The sequence below is a fragment of the Triticum urartu genome, chromosome 5 (genome assembly GCF_003073215.2).
Source record: "Triticum urartu cultivar G1812 chromosome 5, Tu2.1, whole genome shotgun sequence".
Lineage (NCBI taxonomy): Eukaryota > Viridiplantae > Streptophyta > Magnoliopsida > Poales > Poaceae > Triticum > Triticum urartu.
Genome location: NC_053026.1, coordinates 526913766 through 526931657, shown reverse-complemented (window position 1 = coordinate 526931657; position 17892 = coordinate 526913766). Strand labels below are relative to the sequence as shown.

General features: G+C 46.2%; 1 protein-coding gene across 1 annotated transcript; it reads left to right on the top strand.

The window, feature by feature from the left end:
• Nucleotides 1-10416: 10416 nt before the first annotated feature.
• LOC125556590 (FBD-associated F-box protein At5g56370-like) lies at nt 10417-12419 on the top strand. The gene is made up of 3 exons (XM_048719291.1): nt 10417-11374; nt 11462-11596; nt 11971-12419. Exons 1-3 carry the CDS (start codon nt 10475-10477, stop codon nt 12352-12354), a joined length of 1419 nt encoding a protein of 472 aa, XP_048575248.1. The 5' UTR covers nt 10417-10474; the 3' UTR covers nt 12355-12419.
• The last annotated feature ends 5473 nt before the right edge of the window (nt 12420-17892 follow it).

Genomic DNA, 17892 nt, shown 5'->3' with positions numbered 1-17892 from the left:
CGGTGTGCATTGAGGGTGTACGGATGACCTTTGCCCGAGTCAAGACATTATGGGGGAAGATGAAGGCCATCGATGTTGCGGCGAAGAGTCCACCCAAGGGCAAGGACCGTTACGAACCAGAGCATTATTTTGAAGACGTCCTAGAGGCCGCCCGCTTGATAGAGGGTCAATGCTCGAAAGACATAATGTTCGAGTGAGGTATATGAGAATTGTAAAAAAGACAATTTTATAGTTAATCTATTTTTATATTTTGCTCGAAAGCTTGTGTTCCTCCTGTGCGGCCGTTTTAATATAATCTGAAAGTTTTCCAGTCGTCGGCTTCAGCCCCCTCATAGGAAGTACGGGGGTGTTCGGAAAAGCATTTGATCACTCTTGACCCAACGTCTTGGTCCATGAATGAGGTGATAATGCGGCGAACCAAGCAATCAGACTATAGGGCGTTAACACTTTCACTTAACCTTAGGAGTTTTATAGGGGGGGCTGCGATATAGCCCCTGGTATGCATACGGCTTATTCCAATATGGTGCGTTACGTATATGACCTGAAAAAGGGTCCTTTGTGTGATACAGAGGGAATCGCGATAGATGCCGATAAGTCATCGAGTGGTTGACCAGCTCTCGCAGCATCATGACAGTTGGTTTTCGGCTTTCTCTACTGAGGTGCTTGACCAGATGAACCGGAAGCACAATCGCAGTAGTTCTCCCTTTACTACCCTAGCCGATAGAGCGGAACGTAAGGTAGCAAGCACAGGAGCCGGGCAACCCAACCATTGACCCAAGACATGATTCGGAGCTGATTCATATAAGGCCAAACTCGCGACGCCGAAGTACGCTGTAAAGCTGTTCGGACTTTATTGGCAACTCATTTGTTCCCATACCGAGCCCTTGGTGGGTTATGCCGAGGTATATCTGTGAAACAACCATAGGAGCCATATTCATTTGCGAAAAGACGCAAATGATTAATTCAGATAATGTTTACTAGGATCTGAGCGGTATGCCAATGATTACTTTATATATATAAGGACCTCAACCACGGCTATTTGACATGCCCGGGGTCGAAGTTAGAGCAAAATGGCATATTACAGGCTCGAAATAAAGAGTGCGGTCTACAAAAAGTTTATTTTGGACCTCCTGTCACACGTCTGCGCCGCCTGTCCTCGGCAAGGGGAATCCTTGACGGAAGTAGCCCCTTAGGTGAGTGTACGGATCCGAACTCCGATGGAGTCAGTTTAGATGTTTGTCCTTTGCGTCACCTATTTTTAAGAGATAATAAAGAAAGAAAAAAGGAAAGTCGATAAAAAATGTTATGGGAATGCTTGCAGGCTTGTCCATATTGTGCTTCCGCCAATGCCCATGGTATCTTAAGTGCGTATTGATGTATGCGTGGTACAAATTTTGCGGGTATATGAGGTGGGCGGCCGAACTGCTATTTCCGCTCCGAGATTGATCGATCCTCCGGGGGAAATTGCTTCTGACCCCCATTATTTGGTTGGCGAACCTCTCCATCGTCCCTATCGCCTGGCGGCCTCCTCCCCTTGTGTTCGGCATTGAGCTTGCCGTCCTGCTTGAAGACCCAACAGCTTCTATTGGTATGATTAGCTGGTTTATTGGGGTGTCCGTGAATCAGGCAGGGTCGGTCCAATATCATGTCTAGGTTGGATGGTCCGTCTCGGTTCGCCTTGAATGGCTTTTTCCGTTGATTGGGTTTGGGATTTCTGAATCCGGCATTGACCGCTGTGTCGCGTGATCTTTCATTATCATTGCGACTGTTCTGTTTGCTTCGTCATGGCTTGCCATTGCCGTCTCGGATTTCGGAAGTGCCCGAGTCGCTGGTGCTGTTGCTTCTAGGAGCGAGCCAGCTGTCTTCTCCCGCGCAAAAGCGAGTCATTAAAGCGGTAAGGGTTGTCATGGATTTAGGTCCTTTTTGACCGAGGTGGCGTGCAAGCTATTCATCCCGGACACGGTGTTTGAAGGCCGCAAGGGCTTCCGTGTCCGGACAGTCGATGATTTGGTTCTTTTTAACTAAGAACCTAGTCCAGAGCTTCCTGGATGACTCTCCGGGCTACTAGACAATGTGACTTAAGTCATCGGCGTCCGGCGGCCGGACATATGTTCCTTGGAAGTTGTCGCGAAAGGCGTCTTCCAAATCTTCCCAGGTGCCAATAGAATTTTTCGGCAGACTGTTTAACCAGTACCGAGCTGGTCCTTTGAGTTTTAGTGGTAGGTATTTGATGGCATAAAGGTCATATCCGCGGGCCATGTGGATATGGAGGAGGAAGTCCTTGATCCATAACGCGGGATCCGTTGTTCCGTCGTATGATTCGATGTTCATGGGTTTGAACCCGTCTGGGAATTCATGCTCCATTACTTCGTCTGTGAAGCAAAGAGGGTGTGCGGCACCTCTATGTTGGGCCACACTGCGACGTACCTCCGATGGAGTCCATTTGCGGTTTTCGGCCGAGGCGTGGCTAGGTTTGTCACGTCCGAATAGGTAGCCGTCGTCGCGTGTCGAGGCACGCCCTCGCGATCCATAGATCGATCTTGCGTGTTCTGCTCTACTGTCCAAGTCCTATCGAAGTTCGTATGTACAACCCCGAGCTGTTTTATTCTTGCCTTTACGGCGAGGTGGGGCGGTCTGGTGTTCGGCTTGAGTTGTCGCTTTATCCAGACCAAGTTGTGGTTGACCTGCCGCATTGTGCGATGATGGTACGGGCTCCAGCGCCTCGTCATCGAACTGAGGTAGTAATATATGAAGGAAATATGCCCTAGAGGCAATAATAAAGTTATTATTTATTTCCTCATATCATGATAAATGTTTATTATTCATGCTAGAATTGTATTAACCGGAAACTTAGTACATGTATGAATACATAGACAAATAGAGTGTCACTAGTATGCCTCTACTTGACTAGCTCATTAATCAAAGATGGTTAAGTTTCCTAACCATAGACATGAGTTGTCATTTGATTAATGGGATCACATCATTAGGAGAATAATGTGATTGACTTGACCCATTCCGTTAGCTTAGCACTTGATCGTTTAGTTTACTGCTATTGCTTTCTTCATGACTTATACATGTTCCTATGACTATGAGATTATGTAACTCCCGATTACCGGAGGAACACTTTGTGTGCTACCAAACATCACAACGTAACTGGGTGATTATAAAGGTGCTCTACAGGTGTCTCCAATGCTACCTGTTGAGTTGGCATAGATCAAGATTAGGATTTGTCACTCCGATCGTTGGAGAGGTATCTCCGGGCCCACTCGGTAATGCACATCACAATAAGCCTTGCAAGAATTGTAACTAATGAGTTAGTTGCGGGATGATGTATTACGAAACGAGTAAAGAGACTTGCCGGTAACGAGATTGAACTAGGTATTGAGATACCGACGATCGAATCTCGGGCAAGTAACATACCGATGACAAAGGGAACAACGTATGTTGTTATGCGGTTGACCGATAAAGATCTTCGTAGAATATGTGGGATACAATATGAACATCCAGGTTCCGCTATTGGTTATTGACCAGAGACGTGTCTCGGTCATGTCTACATAGTTCTCAAACCCGTAGGGTCCACACGCTTAAAGTTTGGTGACGATCGGTATTATGAGTTTTTGTGTTTTGATGTACCGAAGGTAGTTTGGAGTCCCGTATATGATCACGGACATGACGAGGAGTCTCAAAATGATCGAGACATAAAGATCGATATATTGGACAACTATATTCGGACACCGGAAGTGTTTCGGGTGATTTCGAAGAAAACCGGAGTGCCGGAGGGTTACCGGAACCCCCCGGGAGATGTAATGGGCCTTATGGGCCTTAGTGGAGAGAGAGAGAGGGATGGCCTAGGGCAGGCCGCGTGACTTTCCCCCTCTGGTCCGAATTGGACTAGGAGAGGGGGGGCCCTTTCCTTCCCCCTCTCCCCCTTCCTTTCCCCCTCCTAGTAGGAGTAGGAAAGAGGGGAGTCCTACTCCTACTAGGAGGAGGATTCCTCCTCCTGGCGCACCATAGAGGGCCGGCCGGCCTCCCCCTTGCTCCTTTATATACGGGGGCAGGGGGCACCTCTAGACACACAAGTTGATCAGTTGATTTATTTCAGCCGTGTGCGGTGCCCCCCTCCACCATATTCCACCTCGGTTATATCGTAGAGGTGATTAGGCGAAGCTCTGCGTCGGTAGCATCATCATCACCGTCCCCACGCCGTCGTGCTGACGAAACTCCCCTGTGAAGCTTTTCTGGATCGGAGCTCGCGGGACGTCATCAAGTTGAACGTGTGTAGAACTCGGAGGTGTCGTGCGTTCGGTACTTGGATCGGTCGGATTGTGAAGACGTACGACTACATCAACCGCGTTGTGCTAACGCTTCCGCATTCGGTCTACGAGGGTACGTGGACACACTCTCCACTCTCATTGCTATGCATCACCATGATCCTGTGTGTGCGTAGGATTTTTTTGAAATTACTACGTTCCCCAACAGCGGCGCCCCCCTTTCCTTCTCCCTCTCCCCCTTCCTTTCCCCCTCCTAGTAGGAGTAGGAAAGAGGGGAGTCCTACTCCTACTAGGAGGAGGACTCCTCCTGACGCGCCTATAGGGGCCGGTCGGCCTCCCCCCTTGCTCCTTTATATACGGGGGCAGTGGGCACCTCTGGACACACAAGTTGATCTATTGATCTATTCCAGCCGTGTGCGGTGCCCCCCTGCACCATAATCCACCTCGATTATATCGTAGCGGTGCTTAGGCGAAGCCCTGCGTCGGTAGCATCATCATCACCATCATCACGCCGTCGTGTTGATGAAACTCTCCCGTGAAGCTGCTGGATCGGAGTTCGTGGGACGTCATCGAGCTGAACGTGTGCTGAACTCGGAGGTGCCGTGCGTTCGGTACTTGGATCGGTCGGATCGTGAAGACGTACGACTACATCAACCGCGTTGTGCTAACGCTTCCGCATTCGGTCTACGAGGGTACGTAGACACACTCTCCCGTCTCGTGGCTATGCATCACCATGATCATGTGTGTGTGTGCGTAGGATTTTTTTTGAAATTACTACGTTTCCCTACAATCTACGCTTCGGGTAGCTTTTGGCTGGGCCACTAAGGCCGTATTCTTCGGTGGCCAGGACTTCAGTCTATCTATCATTGAGCAGATCTTGGTCCGATTGAAGCTGTAGCTGCTTCTTTTTTAGGCTCCTTGAAGTGGCTATTAGCCGGCGTTTGAAGCGCTCCTGCTCGAGAGGTTCCTCGGGCATGATGAAATCCTTGTTGCCGAGGATCTCCTCCTCCTCCTCCTCAGAGAGCGGAAGATAATTACTGTCCTTCGAGTCTCCGTGTATGGACTGTTTATCAGGGCTAACTTGCCCATTTTCCCGCTCCCCCTGTTCGGAGGTTACCTTGACGGGGTTTTCACTATTTTCGGCATCGTCCGGAGTATTATTTTTTCCGGTGCCCGTACTGCAGTCTTTGGAACGACGTGACTTAGAGCGGCGTCGAGGAAGTTGGCGCTTGGGCTGTCTCTCAGGAGGTTTATCCTCAACTGGATCCTCTTTGTCATCGTTGTTAGTTTTTCCAGGCGTGTCCACCATGTATACGTTGTAGGAAGAAGTGGCCGTCCGTCGTCCAGTGAATGGCGGGTTTTGGCCTTGCTCCTTGTCGGCATCGTTGTCCGTACTGGCGATGTCTTCGGAGCCATAGTCAAGCATGTTGGTTAAGTCCTCGAAAGTGGCTATGAAGTGGGTGGCTGGTGGGAAGAAAAATTCTCCATCACCAGCCTCTAGTTCAAACCATACATAATTCGGCTGTGAGTCCCCCGCCAAGGAAAAGTTCTTTAATGAGTTCAGCACATCGCCCAAGGGCGAGTGCTGGAAGATGTTTGCGGCGCTGAACTCGAAGATCGATAAGCGATCAAGTTCGGTATCCGCGGACTCACATGGTTCGGAATTTATACCCGGAGAAGAGTCCGGAGTTCCGATGACACGAGTATTGCATGAGGTTAAGTCCATGTGCGGCTCCAACGCCGGGGAATCTGTGGCTTCCGTGGTGGGGTTGAGCCTCCAATCCTTGGATGCCGCAGCGTGCTCTGGATCTAAGGCCAGAGTGGTCACAGGAGCTACCTCCTAGATGCGGCCTGATGACAGATTTAGCTCATGTTCGTCAAGGTGACCAGGAGCGGTCGCCGCGGTCTCGAATCCGGCGAAGATCAAATCTCCACGGATGTCCGCAACGTAATTCAAGCTCCCAAATCTGACCTGATGGCCAGGGGCGTAGCTATCGATCTGCTCCAGATGGCCAAATGAGTTGGCCCGCAGTGCGAAGCCGCCGAACACGAAAATCTGTCCGGGGAGGAAGGTTTCTCCTTGGACAGCGTCATTGTTGACGATTGAAGGGGCCATCGAACCTTTTGAGGACGGCACAGTGGAACTCTCAATGAAAGCACCAATGTCGGTGTCAAAACCGGCAGATCTCGGGTAGGGGGTCCCGAACTGTGCGTCTAAGGTCGATGGTAACAGGAGACAGGGGACACGATGTTTACCTAGGTTCGGGCCCTCTCTATGGAGGTAATACCCTACGTCCTGCTTGATTGATATTAATGAGTACGAGTATTACAAGAGTTGATCTACCTCGAGATCGTAATGGCTAAACCCTAGAGGTCTAGCTTGTATGGCTATGGTAATGAATATATCTGTCCTTTCCGGACTAAGTCCTCTGGTTTATATAGACACCGGGAGGATCTAGGGTTACATAAGGTCGGTTACCAAGAATGGAATCTACATATTTGGTCGCCAAGCTTGCCTTCCACGCCAAGGAGAGTCCCATCCGGACATGGGTGCAGTCTTCGATCTTCATATCTTCACAGCCCATCAATCCGGCCCCTGGCTAATAGGCCGGACGCCCGAGGACCCCTTAGTCCAGGACTCCCTCAGTTAGGGGTATGCCCAAGTATACAAATGGCCCATCAAGGGGCCAAAGCCCATCAAGGATATAGCCCAGAAAATCATGGGGCGAGAGGCATCACTGTCAGCCCACCGGTGATGAAGCCCAAGTCAGAAGACAAAAGGGGTGGCTCATAATCTAGCTAAGGTCTTACAGTCGGATCCTTCGCCCCTGATAGATGAGGCCCTATAGACAGCCTAGAAGGAGAAGGGAGCAGTCGGTTTGTCCTACAGTCGGCTGCTACCTAGGACACCTCATACCCACGACATCTTAATGACTTCAGTTACCCAAAGGTGGTATAATCTAGTTAAATATGACATTTACTAGCAGTAATAGCCAGGAAACATAAGGCCATGCATGAGGCCATGGACAACATTAATACTAGCCCATAATGTACCTCCTCCTAGCGCACTCTATATAAGTCGGGAGAGGAGCACTGGACTGGGCTGAGGGTTGAGCACTCACACCTTGTACCTGGCGCTAAGAGTTAAGAGCACCACATGAGTAGGGTATTACATCAATCAGAGAGGGGTGAACCTGTATAAATCCTTGCACGTACTCCCATCTACATACATACCATTGTAGTATTGTCAGAGTTATATCCATGGCAGTAGTCATCCCCGACCATAGAGTTTATTTGTTTTAAATTTCTAGAAGTTGCAAATGAAGTTTGAAAAACATGAAATATTGCACAATGGCATTATATGGCCCATACAGGTTGTTGTAAGAAAATGGATAGTTTAGCAAAAGTTGTGAAGTGCACTACTTGAAAAACATCTCCCATGAAGATTCGTGATTTTCACAAGCAGCATGTCTGGTTTCAAGACAAAGTGTCGGTTGCTTCATCGTTTGACCTTAAAACTTTTCTATGCTGAACATACACAATCACATGTTCCATGTCAAAATTTGCCATTTGTAGGGTTTGTTTGCTATATTCAAGTTATTTAGTGCATTTCAATGCATTTAGTAATATAATTCAAATTCAAACTACAATGCACTAAAAGTTGGGAAATTTGGGTTAAAAAATCCTACTTGTGTTCTTGAGTCTATGTTTAGAAATTACCCAAGAAAATAAGAGGATTCCAAATATCATGGTGGGAAGACTTGACCCTGAATATTGAGCTTAACGTCGTTAAATTATAGAAAATGTAAACGTAGTTAAAAAGACATGAAACCTGGCATAGTGTCATCATATGACATCAATATTCGATGATAAAAAATTAAGAAGGTTTTGCAAAATTTGTGACGTACACTGATTAGAAATCTGACCATCTCCAAGAAAGAATTTGCGTTGGAGAGGGAAACAAGTTATGTTTGAAGGCGAAGATGCGAACAATGTATGAAAAACATGAAAGTTGGCATGATATCATTATATGTTCACTATAGGTTATGGTAAAAAAATCATAAGAATTCACAAAAGTTGTGATATACACTGCTTGAAATCAAAACTAATTAAGGAAGAATCGTGGTTTCGAGAGCAAACATGGGTTGTAAGGCCCAGCGACCACTGCTTCATTGTTTGACCATGAAACTTTTTCTAGTATCAACATATAACATCACGTGTTCCATGTCAAAATTTGGCATATTTGGCCGATCAGTCTGCTATTAAGTCATTTAGTGCATTTCTATGCATATAATTCAAATTTGAACTATGTTGCATGGTTTTTTTGGCAAAAGTGGTTTGGAAAACATATTGGTGATAATGAATATATGTTCAGGCCTTATCCGAGAAAAAAGGAATTCCAAACATGAGGATGCTAAGACTCGACCCCTAACATGGAGCTTTTTAAAAGAGTTCTATGAAAGGCAAACAAAATCTGAAAAACATGAAAGTGGGCATGCTGTCATTATATGATTCCTATAGTTTGTGGTACAAAAATCAGAAGGATTTGCGAAAGTTGTGGAATACAGTGCTTGGAAACTGGAACTATTCAAGGAACAACCATGGTTTCGAGTGTGCTTGGGTCGGGTTTGAAGGCCAAGCAACCGCTGCTTCATCATTTGACCTAGAAACATTTTGTAGTATCAACATATACCATCACATGTTCCATGTCTAAATTTCATATTTGTCGGGGTTTGTTTCCTATATCAATTCATTTAGTGCATTTATAGGTATTTAATAGGTATCATTCAAATTAAAACTGCGGGTGCATGAAAAAAGTTAGCAAAAGTGGTTTAAAAAGTCGTATTGAGGTTAATGAATCTTTCTTAGGAAAATAAGTGGAGCTTATTAGTTTTTTAATTCTAGAAAATGCAAACAAAGTTTGAAAATATGAAAGTGCTAGCATGGTGTGATTGTACGATCCCTAGAGGTTGTGGTAAAAATTGAAGAAGGTTCGCAAAAGTTGCGACGTACCCACCTTGGAAACCAGAATTATTCGAGGGAGAATTGTGGTTTTGAGAGTGAACGAGTGGGGTTTGAAGGCGAAGCGGCAGCTACTTCATCGTTTGATCTTGAGACTTTTAATAGTATCAACATACACCATCAAATGTTTCATGCCAGAATTTGGCATTCTTTTGGTTAGTTGTCCAGTCTTTAAGTCATTTAAAGCATTTCCAGCCTTTTAATTGATACTCCCTCCATTCCAAAATAAGTGTCGTGGTTTTAATTCAAGTTTAAATTTGAACTAAAACTATGACATTTATTTTGGAATGGAGGTAGTATGAAACATCCTATTTGCGTAAATGAATCTATGTTTGGAACATACTCCCTCCATCCGCGAATAAGTGTACTTCTACCTTTTGTGCTAAGTCAAAGTTTTAAAATGTTGACAAACTTTATAGAAAAGAGTAGTAACATATATGACATCAAATTGGTATATTATGAAACTACATTTCAAAATGAATCTAGTGGTCCTAATTTAGTGCCATAAATGCTGCTATTTCCATATAAAGTTGGTCAAAATTTTAAAATTTTGACTTAAGACAAAAACTAGATGTACACTTATTCGTGGACGGAGGGAGTATTCAAAAAAAGTAGAGGAATTTTAAACATCGGGTGCCAAGACTCACTACAAACATGGAGCTTATTGGTTTTTCAATTCTAGAAACGCGAACGAAGTCTGAAAATAAACCAGGGATGGTGTCATTATATGATCCCTTGAGGTTGTGCCGTTCTGGTAACAACTTGAGAAGGTTTCACAAAAATTATGATGTATTTAATACATTAAATGAGTTTTTAGACATTTAATGCAGTATAATTAAAATAAGAAGTCAAATAAAAGAAAAGAAAAATGAGAATAAAGAAAGTTGAGAAATGAAAGAAAATAAACAAAAATAAAATACCTGGTCCATAGCGCCCGGCTTGCAAGGTTTAGCTGTAGTAGGTGTGAACGGTGTCTGGCAAGGCAAGCCACCACGCTAGATGCATGCACAGCGACTCGTCTCGGGACTCAGCTGTGCTGCATGCGTAGGGACTCAACAGTGAATTTAGTGCGGGAGTGGAGTGGGGAGGGTAGTACTGCTATCAGTAAGTACACTAGTGCTTGTGTTACTTCTCGCCCTCTTCCTTTGCTTTTCTTTTGGCGACGGCGGCGGCCACCCGCCATGGACGATGCGGCGGCGGCTGCCGCATCCAAGAAGCGGAGGCGGGATCCTCCCGCGAGCAGGGAGGGTGCCGGCGGCGGAGACGATGCGAGCCTCGACCTCATCAGCCGTCTCCCCGACGAGATCCTCGGCACCATCATCTCGCTGCTCCCCAGCACCAAGGACGGCGCGCGGACAGCCATCCTCTCCTCCCGGTGGCGCCACCTCTGGCGCTCCGCGCCCCTCAACCTCGCCGTCGACGACGCCCTCTCCTCGCAGGAGAGCGAGCGCATCGCCGCCGTCTCCGAGATCCTCGCCGCGCACCCGGGCCCCGCCCGCCGCCTCTGCATCTCTAGCATCTTTCTCGGCGGCCACCATTACGCCAGGTTCGACGGCTGGTTCCGGTCCCCCGCCCTCGGTGGCCTCGAGGAGCTCGAGTTCTACCGGGGCAACAGCAGGCGCGCGCTGCCTCCTTCCGTGCTCCACTTCGCGCCCACGCTGCGCGTTGCCAGCATCGGCCGCTGCAATTTATCCGTGATTGATGCCGCCCCCGTGCCTGCCTTCCCTCGGCTGAAGCAGCTCAACCTCTCGGGCGTCGCCGTCTCGGAGGCGGCCCTCCTCCGCCTGCTAGCCGCCTGCGCCGTGCTTGAGAGCCTTGAGCTTAAGGGCATCCGTGGGCTCAGCACCGTCCGGATCGTCTCGCCGACTCTCCGAACTATTGGTGTCTCTGTTGGTCACTATGAGGAGCTGCCGGAGGAGCTTGTCATTGAGGATGCACCATGCCTTGAAAGATTGATCTCATTTGGCTGTAATGGCCCAAGGACAATCAGGGTGATCACCGCACCGAAACTGACGGTGTTGGGCTATCCGTCTTGCCGGTTCTACGAACTTGTGATGGGCCTGGGAACCATAATTGTTAAGGTGGAACACGTCTTCATTTTCTTCAGACTTGCATTTGGGCATCCCTCTCTGCATTGTAGCCTGATATTTCTAGTTGCTTTTCTCCAGGAAATGATCCCCATCAGCTTGGCTGCGTCGGTGCGCACAGTGAAGGCCTTAGTTCTAGAATCTATTGGCCCCAATCCGGAAGTAGTTGTTGGATTCCTTAGATGTTTTCCCTGTGTGGAGAGGCTATACATCCAGGTGAAGTCTTCTTTGCTAGCTAAATGCTAACTACTCCAGAAAACTTTTGTTGTTATAACTTCTATTATATAGCCATATCTCTCTCGATGCCTAGTTTGGACATATGGAAGAAATAATATTACTCTAGTACACTTCTGTTAACATTAACTTCTGCTATAAATACAATTATCCACAATTGTTATGATGAAAAATCTAGTTGTCAAACATGTCTGAATTGAAGTAAAAAGTAGCATGTTTGGGGACTATATTGTTCATGATTTCTCTGTTCCTACATTACTACAAATGATCCAGACTGCCTCTTATTGCCTGCAAAAGAAAAACTACCCTTTTAATGCGACCTAAGTGGCAACTATGCTTTATTTGTTCTTTTGCAGTCACGTCTTAGGAAGGACATGAAAAATGTGGGGCAATATGGCACACTCGATCCTATCGAATGCCTTGAACTCCATCTCAGAGAAATAGTACTGAACACCTATGAAGGCAAGACACCAGATGTTAACTTTGCCAAGTTCTTTGTTCTGAATGCAAAGGTACTCGAGGTAATGAAATTTGGAGTCTATGGTAATAGCTGCAATCAGAAGTGGGTGGCTAATCAGCACATGCGGCTACAACTGGATAACAGAGCTTCTAGAGACGCGCGATTTAATTTTGAAAGAGATTATGGTAATTGCCGTTTTTATTATAGGAAGCACATGCATGACATGTGGATAGCTGATCCCTTTGATAGGTCATTATGCAAATGCTGTCGGAAGGTTTGATACCCTTTCAAGAGAATATCGAGGGATAGATGCTCTGCTTATGTCATCATATCTTTCGTTCCAAACATTCTAATGTCTTTATATGTATGTTAGCTGGAAAATGAAAGAGCATGCACCTATTTATCGTTTTCGTGAATTGCTAAAACGTGGTTGATCATGTTTGTTCAATTTTGATATAATGCCTTATCCTTGAAGGGAAAATCCAAGTAGCACATGGCAGATTGTCAGGCTTGTCTCTCTTTTAGATGGACATTTCAATGTGCAAAGTCTAGGGTTATTGTCTCAGACAAGTGACCGGTGCTTTACTGTGATTACAAGTCCACCCCCATTGCAGTCTTGCAAAAACAGTAGTCTGAAAAAAGTCTAGAGTTATTGGCTTTTAGACAAGTGACACTGCTTTACCGTAGTTAAAGTCTCTTGCAAAAACAAAAAATGGACTTGCATATACATAAAGAAAGGCGTGTGCCCTATACTCACACACTGCTTAGTACGAACTATATTTGTTATGTACATTGGAGAAGGCCTCACTGAAGAAACATCTCTGTACGCTGCATGAGATCTTGACATAAGTTTTCACACTGAAATATACATTATATTTTTGTTATCTCTATCTTGGTAATTGGTATAATAGGATTCAGAAGTCCGCAGAACCAGGGGAATAGCAGGTTCTTGTCCCGGCTTGGCATTCGCAAGCTCCTGCCTCGACCAGTATAGGGAAGGGGCAGGGGCAGGGGCAGGTCCTCACTTGGAGGAGTTTGTGGAGTAAGTTCAAGGGGCGTTACTTGCGTCTTACTTTGGTTGGTAAAACCTGGGAATATGAGCTTACCATGTAATGTGCAACCACATTGTCACAATCTTTTAGTTCGGTGCTTTGCAAAAAATAACAGGATGAGAGACTAATTATTGCTTTCACGATAGATTCAAAGTGTTAACATTGAAAACAAATATTACTTGTTGCATATTATCTGGTTACACTAGAATCTTGTTTCTCGCGAGCAGAACTTGAACTTGGTAAGGGCATTCACAGGAAGCATATTACATAATTTGGTATGCAGAAGAGCTATATTTAGTTTCCCGAAACGGACAAAACATGGAATTCTTAGCTTATCATGTACTGCAATGTTTTAGTTTCTGAAAGTGCGGTGCAAACTCTGGGATTGTTTTTCTCTGGCATTTTTATTCGACAGCGCATGTAGAAGAGCTATGCTTAAGTGTCGGGGAAAATCTGGGAAAATTAGCTTGTCATGCACAATCTGTTAGCAATCATTGTTAGTGTTGGACAAGATCTGGTAATCTTTCGCTCAAAGAAGAAACTGGACATCCATCAGCAGTTTGACACATCACATCAGTATATGAACATAGCATGTCTGCATTAGACAGGCATGACCCCAGCTGCACATAGTTCTGGTGTGTGTGGCATCAGGTTGGTGGTTTGCACAGTCTATTATTTTTATTTCCTTTTATCTTTATTGAATCTGAGAATTGCACTGCTGATGTCATTTGAGAAAAGTTTTCGCTGATCCTACGGATAAGAGATGAAAGTAGATGTTTTCACCGGTTTTCAATACAGAAAGACATAATCTTAAAATAGGTTTTTGCCCAGCTTTATATATATAGCCCATATGGCAGAATAGATACAAGGTAGTGGAGAAATCCCCATACAAGCAAGTCAGAAGATAAAAACAACAACTGAGCAGACAGCGAGTGCCATGAGCCCTACATCGGGCATGAAAACAGGAGTCACCACACATAACAAGAAGATACCTAGACTACCGAATAGGAATCGAACCATGCTGCATTGGGAAACCATCAGACCTCGATGCACTGAACACACCAAGCCATTGCCGGAGAGGGCCGCTCTGGGTCGTGGAGCTCCGATCCTGCCAGCGGATAGGATGATGACTATGAGGACACGTGTCAAAGATAGCAGACCAATGAATCCACTCCACCCTAGTCGAAGAAGCTTTAATTACGCCGGGAATAAAGCAAGTCCAAAGATACCGGAATAAAGCAAGTCCAAAGATCCCATGTGTTGCCGCTAGATGGTACCTGAGTTCCTCGACGATGCCCCCAAGTGGGTAAACCTGTTGCCGCCACCAAGCCCGAAATGACGGGCTAGGGTTTCCATCTGGAACCCTGGCACGGAGGGCAAACCCACAATGATGTCCCCAAGAGGTAAGCTGTTGGAAATATGCCCTAGAGGCAATAATAAAAGCATTATTATTATATTTCCATGTTCATGATAATTGTCTTTATTCATGCTATAATTGTGTTATCCGGAAATCGTAATACATGTGTGAATAACAGACACCAACATGTCCCTAGTAAGCCTCTAGTTGACTAGCTCGTTGATCAACAGATAGTCATGATTTCCTGACTATGGACATTGGATGTCATTGATGACGAGATCACATCATTAGGAGAATGATGTGATCCCGTTATCAACGACATCCAATGTCCATGGTTAGGAAACCGTAACCATCTATTGATCAACGAGCTAGTCAACTAGAGGCTTACTAGGGACATATTATGGTCTATGTATTCACACGTGTATTACGATTTCCGGATAATACAGTTATAGCATGGATAATAAACGATTATCATGAACAAGGAAATATAATAATAACTAATTTATTATTGCCTCTAGGGCATATTTCCAACAGTCACTCCGTATGACGGAGAGGTATCGCTGGGCCCACTCGGTAATGCATCATCATAATGAGCTCAAAGTGACCAAGTGTCTGGTCACGGGATCATGCATTACGGTACGAGTAAAGTGACTTGCCGGTAACGAGATTGAACGAGGTATTGGGATACCGACGATCGAATCTCGGGCAAGTAACATATCGATTGACAAAGGGAATTGCATACGGGGTTGATTGAATCCTCGACATCGTGGTTCATCCGATGAAATCATCGTGGAGCATGTGGGAGCCAACATGGGTATCCAGATCCCGCTGTTGGTTATTGACCGGAGAGTCGTCTCGGTCATGTCTGCTTGTCTCCCGAACCCGTAGGGTCTACACACTTAAGGTTCGGTGACGCTAGGGTTGTGAAGATATGTATATGCAGAAACCCGAATGTTGTTCGGAGTCCCGGATGAGATCCCGGACGTCACGAGGAGTTCCGGAATGGTCCGGAGGTAAAGAATTATATATAGGAAGTGTTGTTTCGGGCATCGGGACAAGTTCCGGGGTTATCGGTATTGTACCGGGACCACCGGAAGGGTCCCGGGGGTCCACCGGGTGGGGCCACCTATCCCGGAGGGCCCCATGGGCTGAAATAGGATGGAACCCAGCCCATAGTGGGCTGGGGCGCCAGCCCCTATAGGCCCACGCGCCTAGGGTTCCACCATGGAAGAGTCCATGTGGTGGAAGGCACCCCTAGGTGCCTTGGGGGGGAGGGAATCCTCCCCTTGGCCGCCGCCCCCCTAGTAGATCTCATCTACTAGGGCCGGCGCCCCCCCCATGGCACCCCTATATATAGTGGGGGGGGGAGAGGAGGGATTTGACACCAGCCCCTGGCGCCTCCCTCTCTCCCCGTTACGTCTCTTTTTCGTAGTATAGGCGAAGCCCTGCTTCTGTGACGCCCTGCATCCACCACCACGCCGTCGTGCTGCTGGATCTTCATCAACCTCTTCTTCCCCCTTGTTGGATCAAGAAGGAGGAGACGTCTCCCGTCCCGTACGTGTGTTGAACGCGGAGGTGCCGTCCGTTCAGCGCTGGTCATCGGTGATTTGGATCACGTCGAGTACGACTACATCATCACCGTTCTTTTGAACGCTTCCGTGCGCCATCTACAAAGGTATGTAGATGCGTTAGATGACTCGTTGCTAGATGAACTCCTAGATGATCTTGGTGAAACGAGTAGGAAAATTTTTGTTTTCTGCAACGTTCCCCAACAGTGGCATCATGAGCTAGGTCTATGCGTAGTTCTTCTTGCGCGAGTAGAACACAATTTGTTGTGGGCGTAGATTTGTCAACTTTCTTGCCGTTACTAGTCTTTTCTTGCTTCAGCGGTATTGTGGGATGAAGCGGCCCGGACCAACCTTACACGTACGCTTACGTGAGACCGGTTCCACCGACTAACATGCACTAGTTGCATAAGGTGGCTGGCGGGTGTCTGTCTCTCCCACTTTAGTTGGAGCGGATTCGATGAACAGGGTCCTTATGAAGGGTAAATAGAAGTTGACAAATCACGTTGTGGGTTTAACGTAGGTAAGAAGACGTTCTTGCTAGAACCCTAATTCAGCCACGTAAAACTTGCAACAACAATTAGAGGACGTCTAACTTGTTTTTGCAGCAAGTGGTTTGTGATATGATATGGCCAAAGTTGTGATGAATGATGAATGATCTATATGTGATGTATGAGATGTTCATGCTATTGTAATAGGAATCACGACTTGCATGTCGATGAGTATGACAACCGGCAGGAGCCATAGGAGTTGTCTTTATTCTTTTATATGACCTGCGTGTCATTGAGTAACGGCATGTAAATTACTTTACTTTATTGCTAAGCGCGTTAGCCATAGTAGTAGAAGTAATAGTTGGCGAGCAACTTCATGGAGACACGATGATGGAGATCATGATGATGGAGATCATGGTGTCAATCCGGTGACAAGATGATCATGGAGCCCCAAGATGGAGATCAAAGGAGCTATGTGATATTGGCCATATCATGTCACGTTTATTATTTGATTGCATGTGATGTTTATCATGTTTTGCATCTTGTTTACTTAGAACGACGGTAGTAAATAAGATGATCCCTCATAATGATTTCAAGAAGTGTTCTCCCCTAACTGTGCACCGTTGCTAAAGTTCGTCGTTTCTAAGTACGCCGTGATGATCGGGTGTGATGGATCCTTACGTTCACATACAACGGGTGTAAGACAGTTTTACACAGCAAAACACTTAGGGTTAACTTGACGAGCCTAGCATGTGTATAGACATGGCCTCGGAACACAGAAGACCGAAAGGTCGAGCATGAGTCGTATAGAAGATACGATCAACATGAAGATGTTCACCGACGTTGACTAGTCCGTCTCACGTGATGATCGGACACGGCCTAGTTAACTCGGATCATGTAATACTTAGATGACTAGAGGGATGTCTAATCTAAGTGGGAGTTCATTAATAATTTGATTAGATGAACTTAATTATCATGAACTTAGTCTAAAATCTTTGCAATATGTCTTGTAGATCAAATGGCCAACGTAGTCCTCAACTTCAACGCGTTCCTAGAGAAAACCAAGCTGAAAGACGATGGCAGCAACTATACGGACTGGGTCCGGAACCTGAGGATCATCCTCATAGCTGCCAAGAAAGATTATGTCCTACAAGCACCGCTAGGTGAAGCTCCCGTCCCACAGAACCAAGACGTTATGAACGCTTGGCAGACACGTGTTGATGACTACTCCCTCGTTCAGTGCGGCATGCTTTACAGCTTAGAGCCGGGGCTCCAAAAACATTTTGAGAGACATGGAGCATACGAGATGTTCGAAGAGCTGAAAATGGTTTTTCAAGCTCATGCCCGGATCGA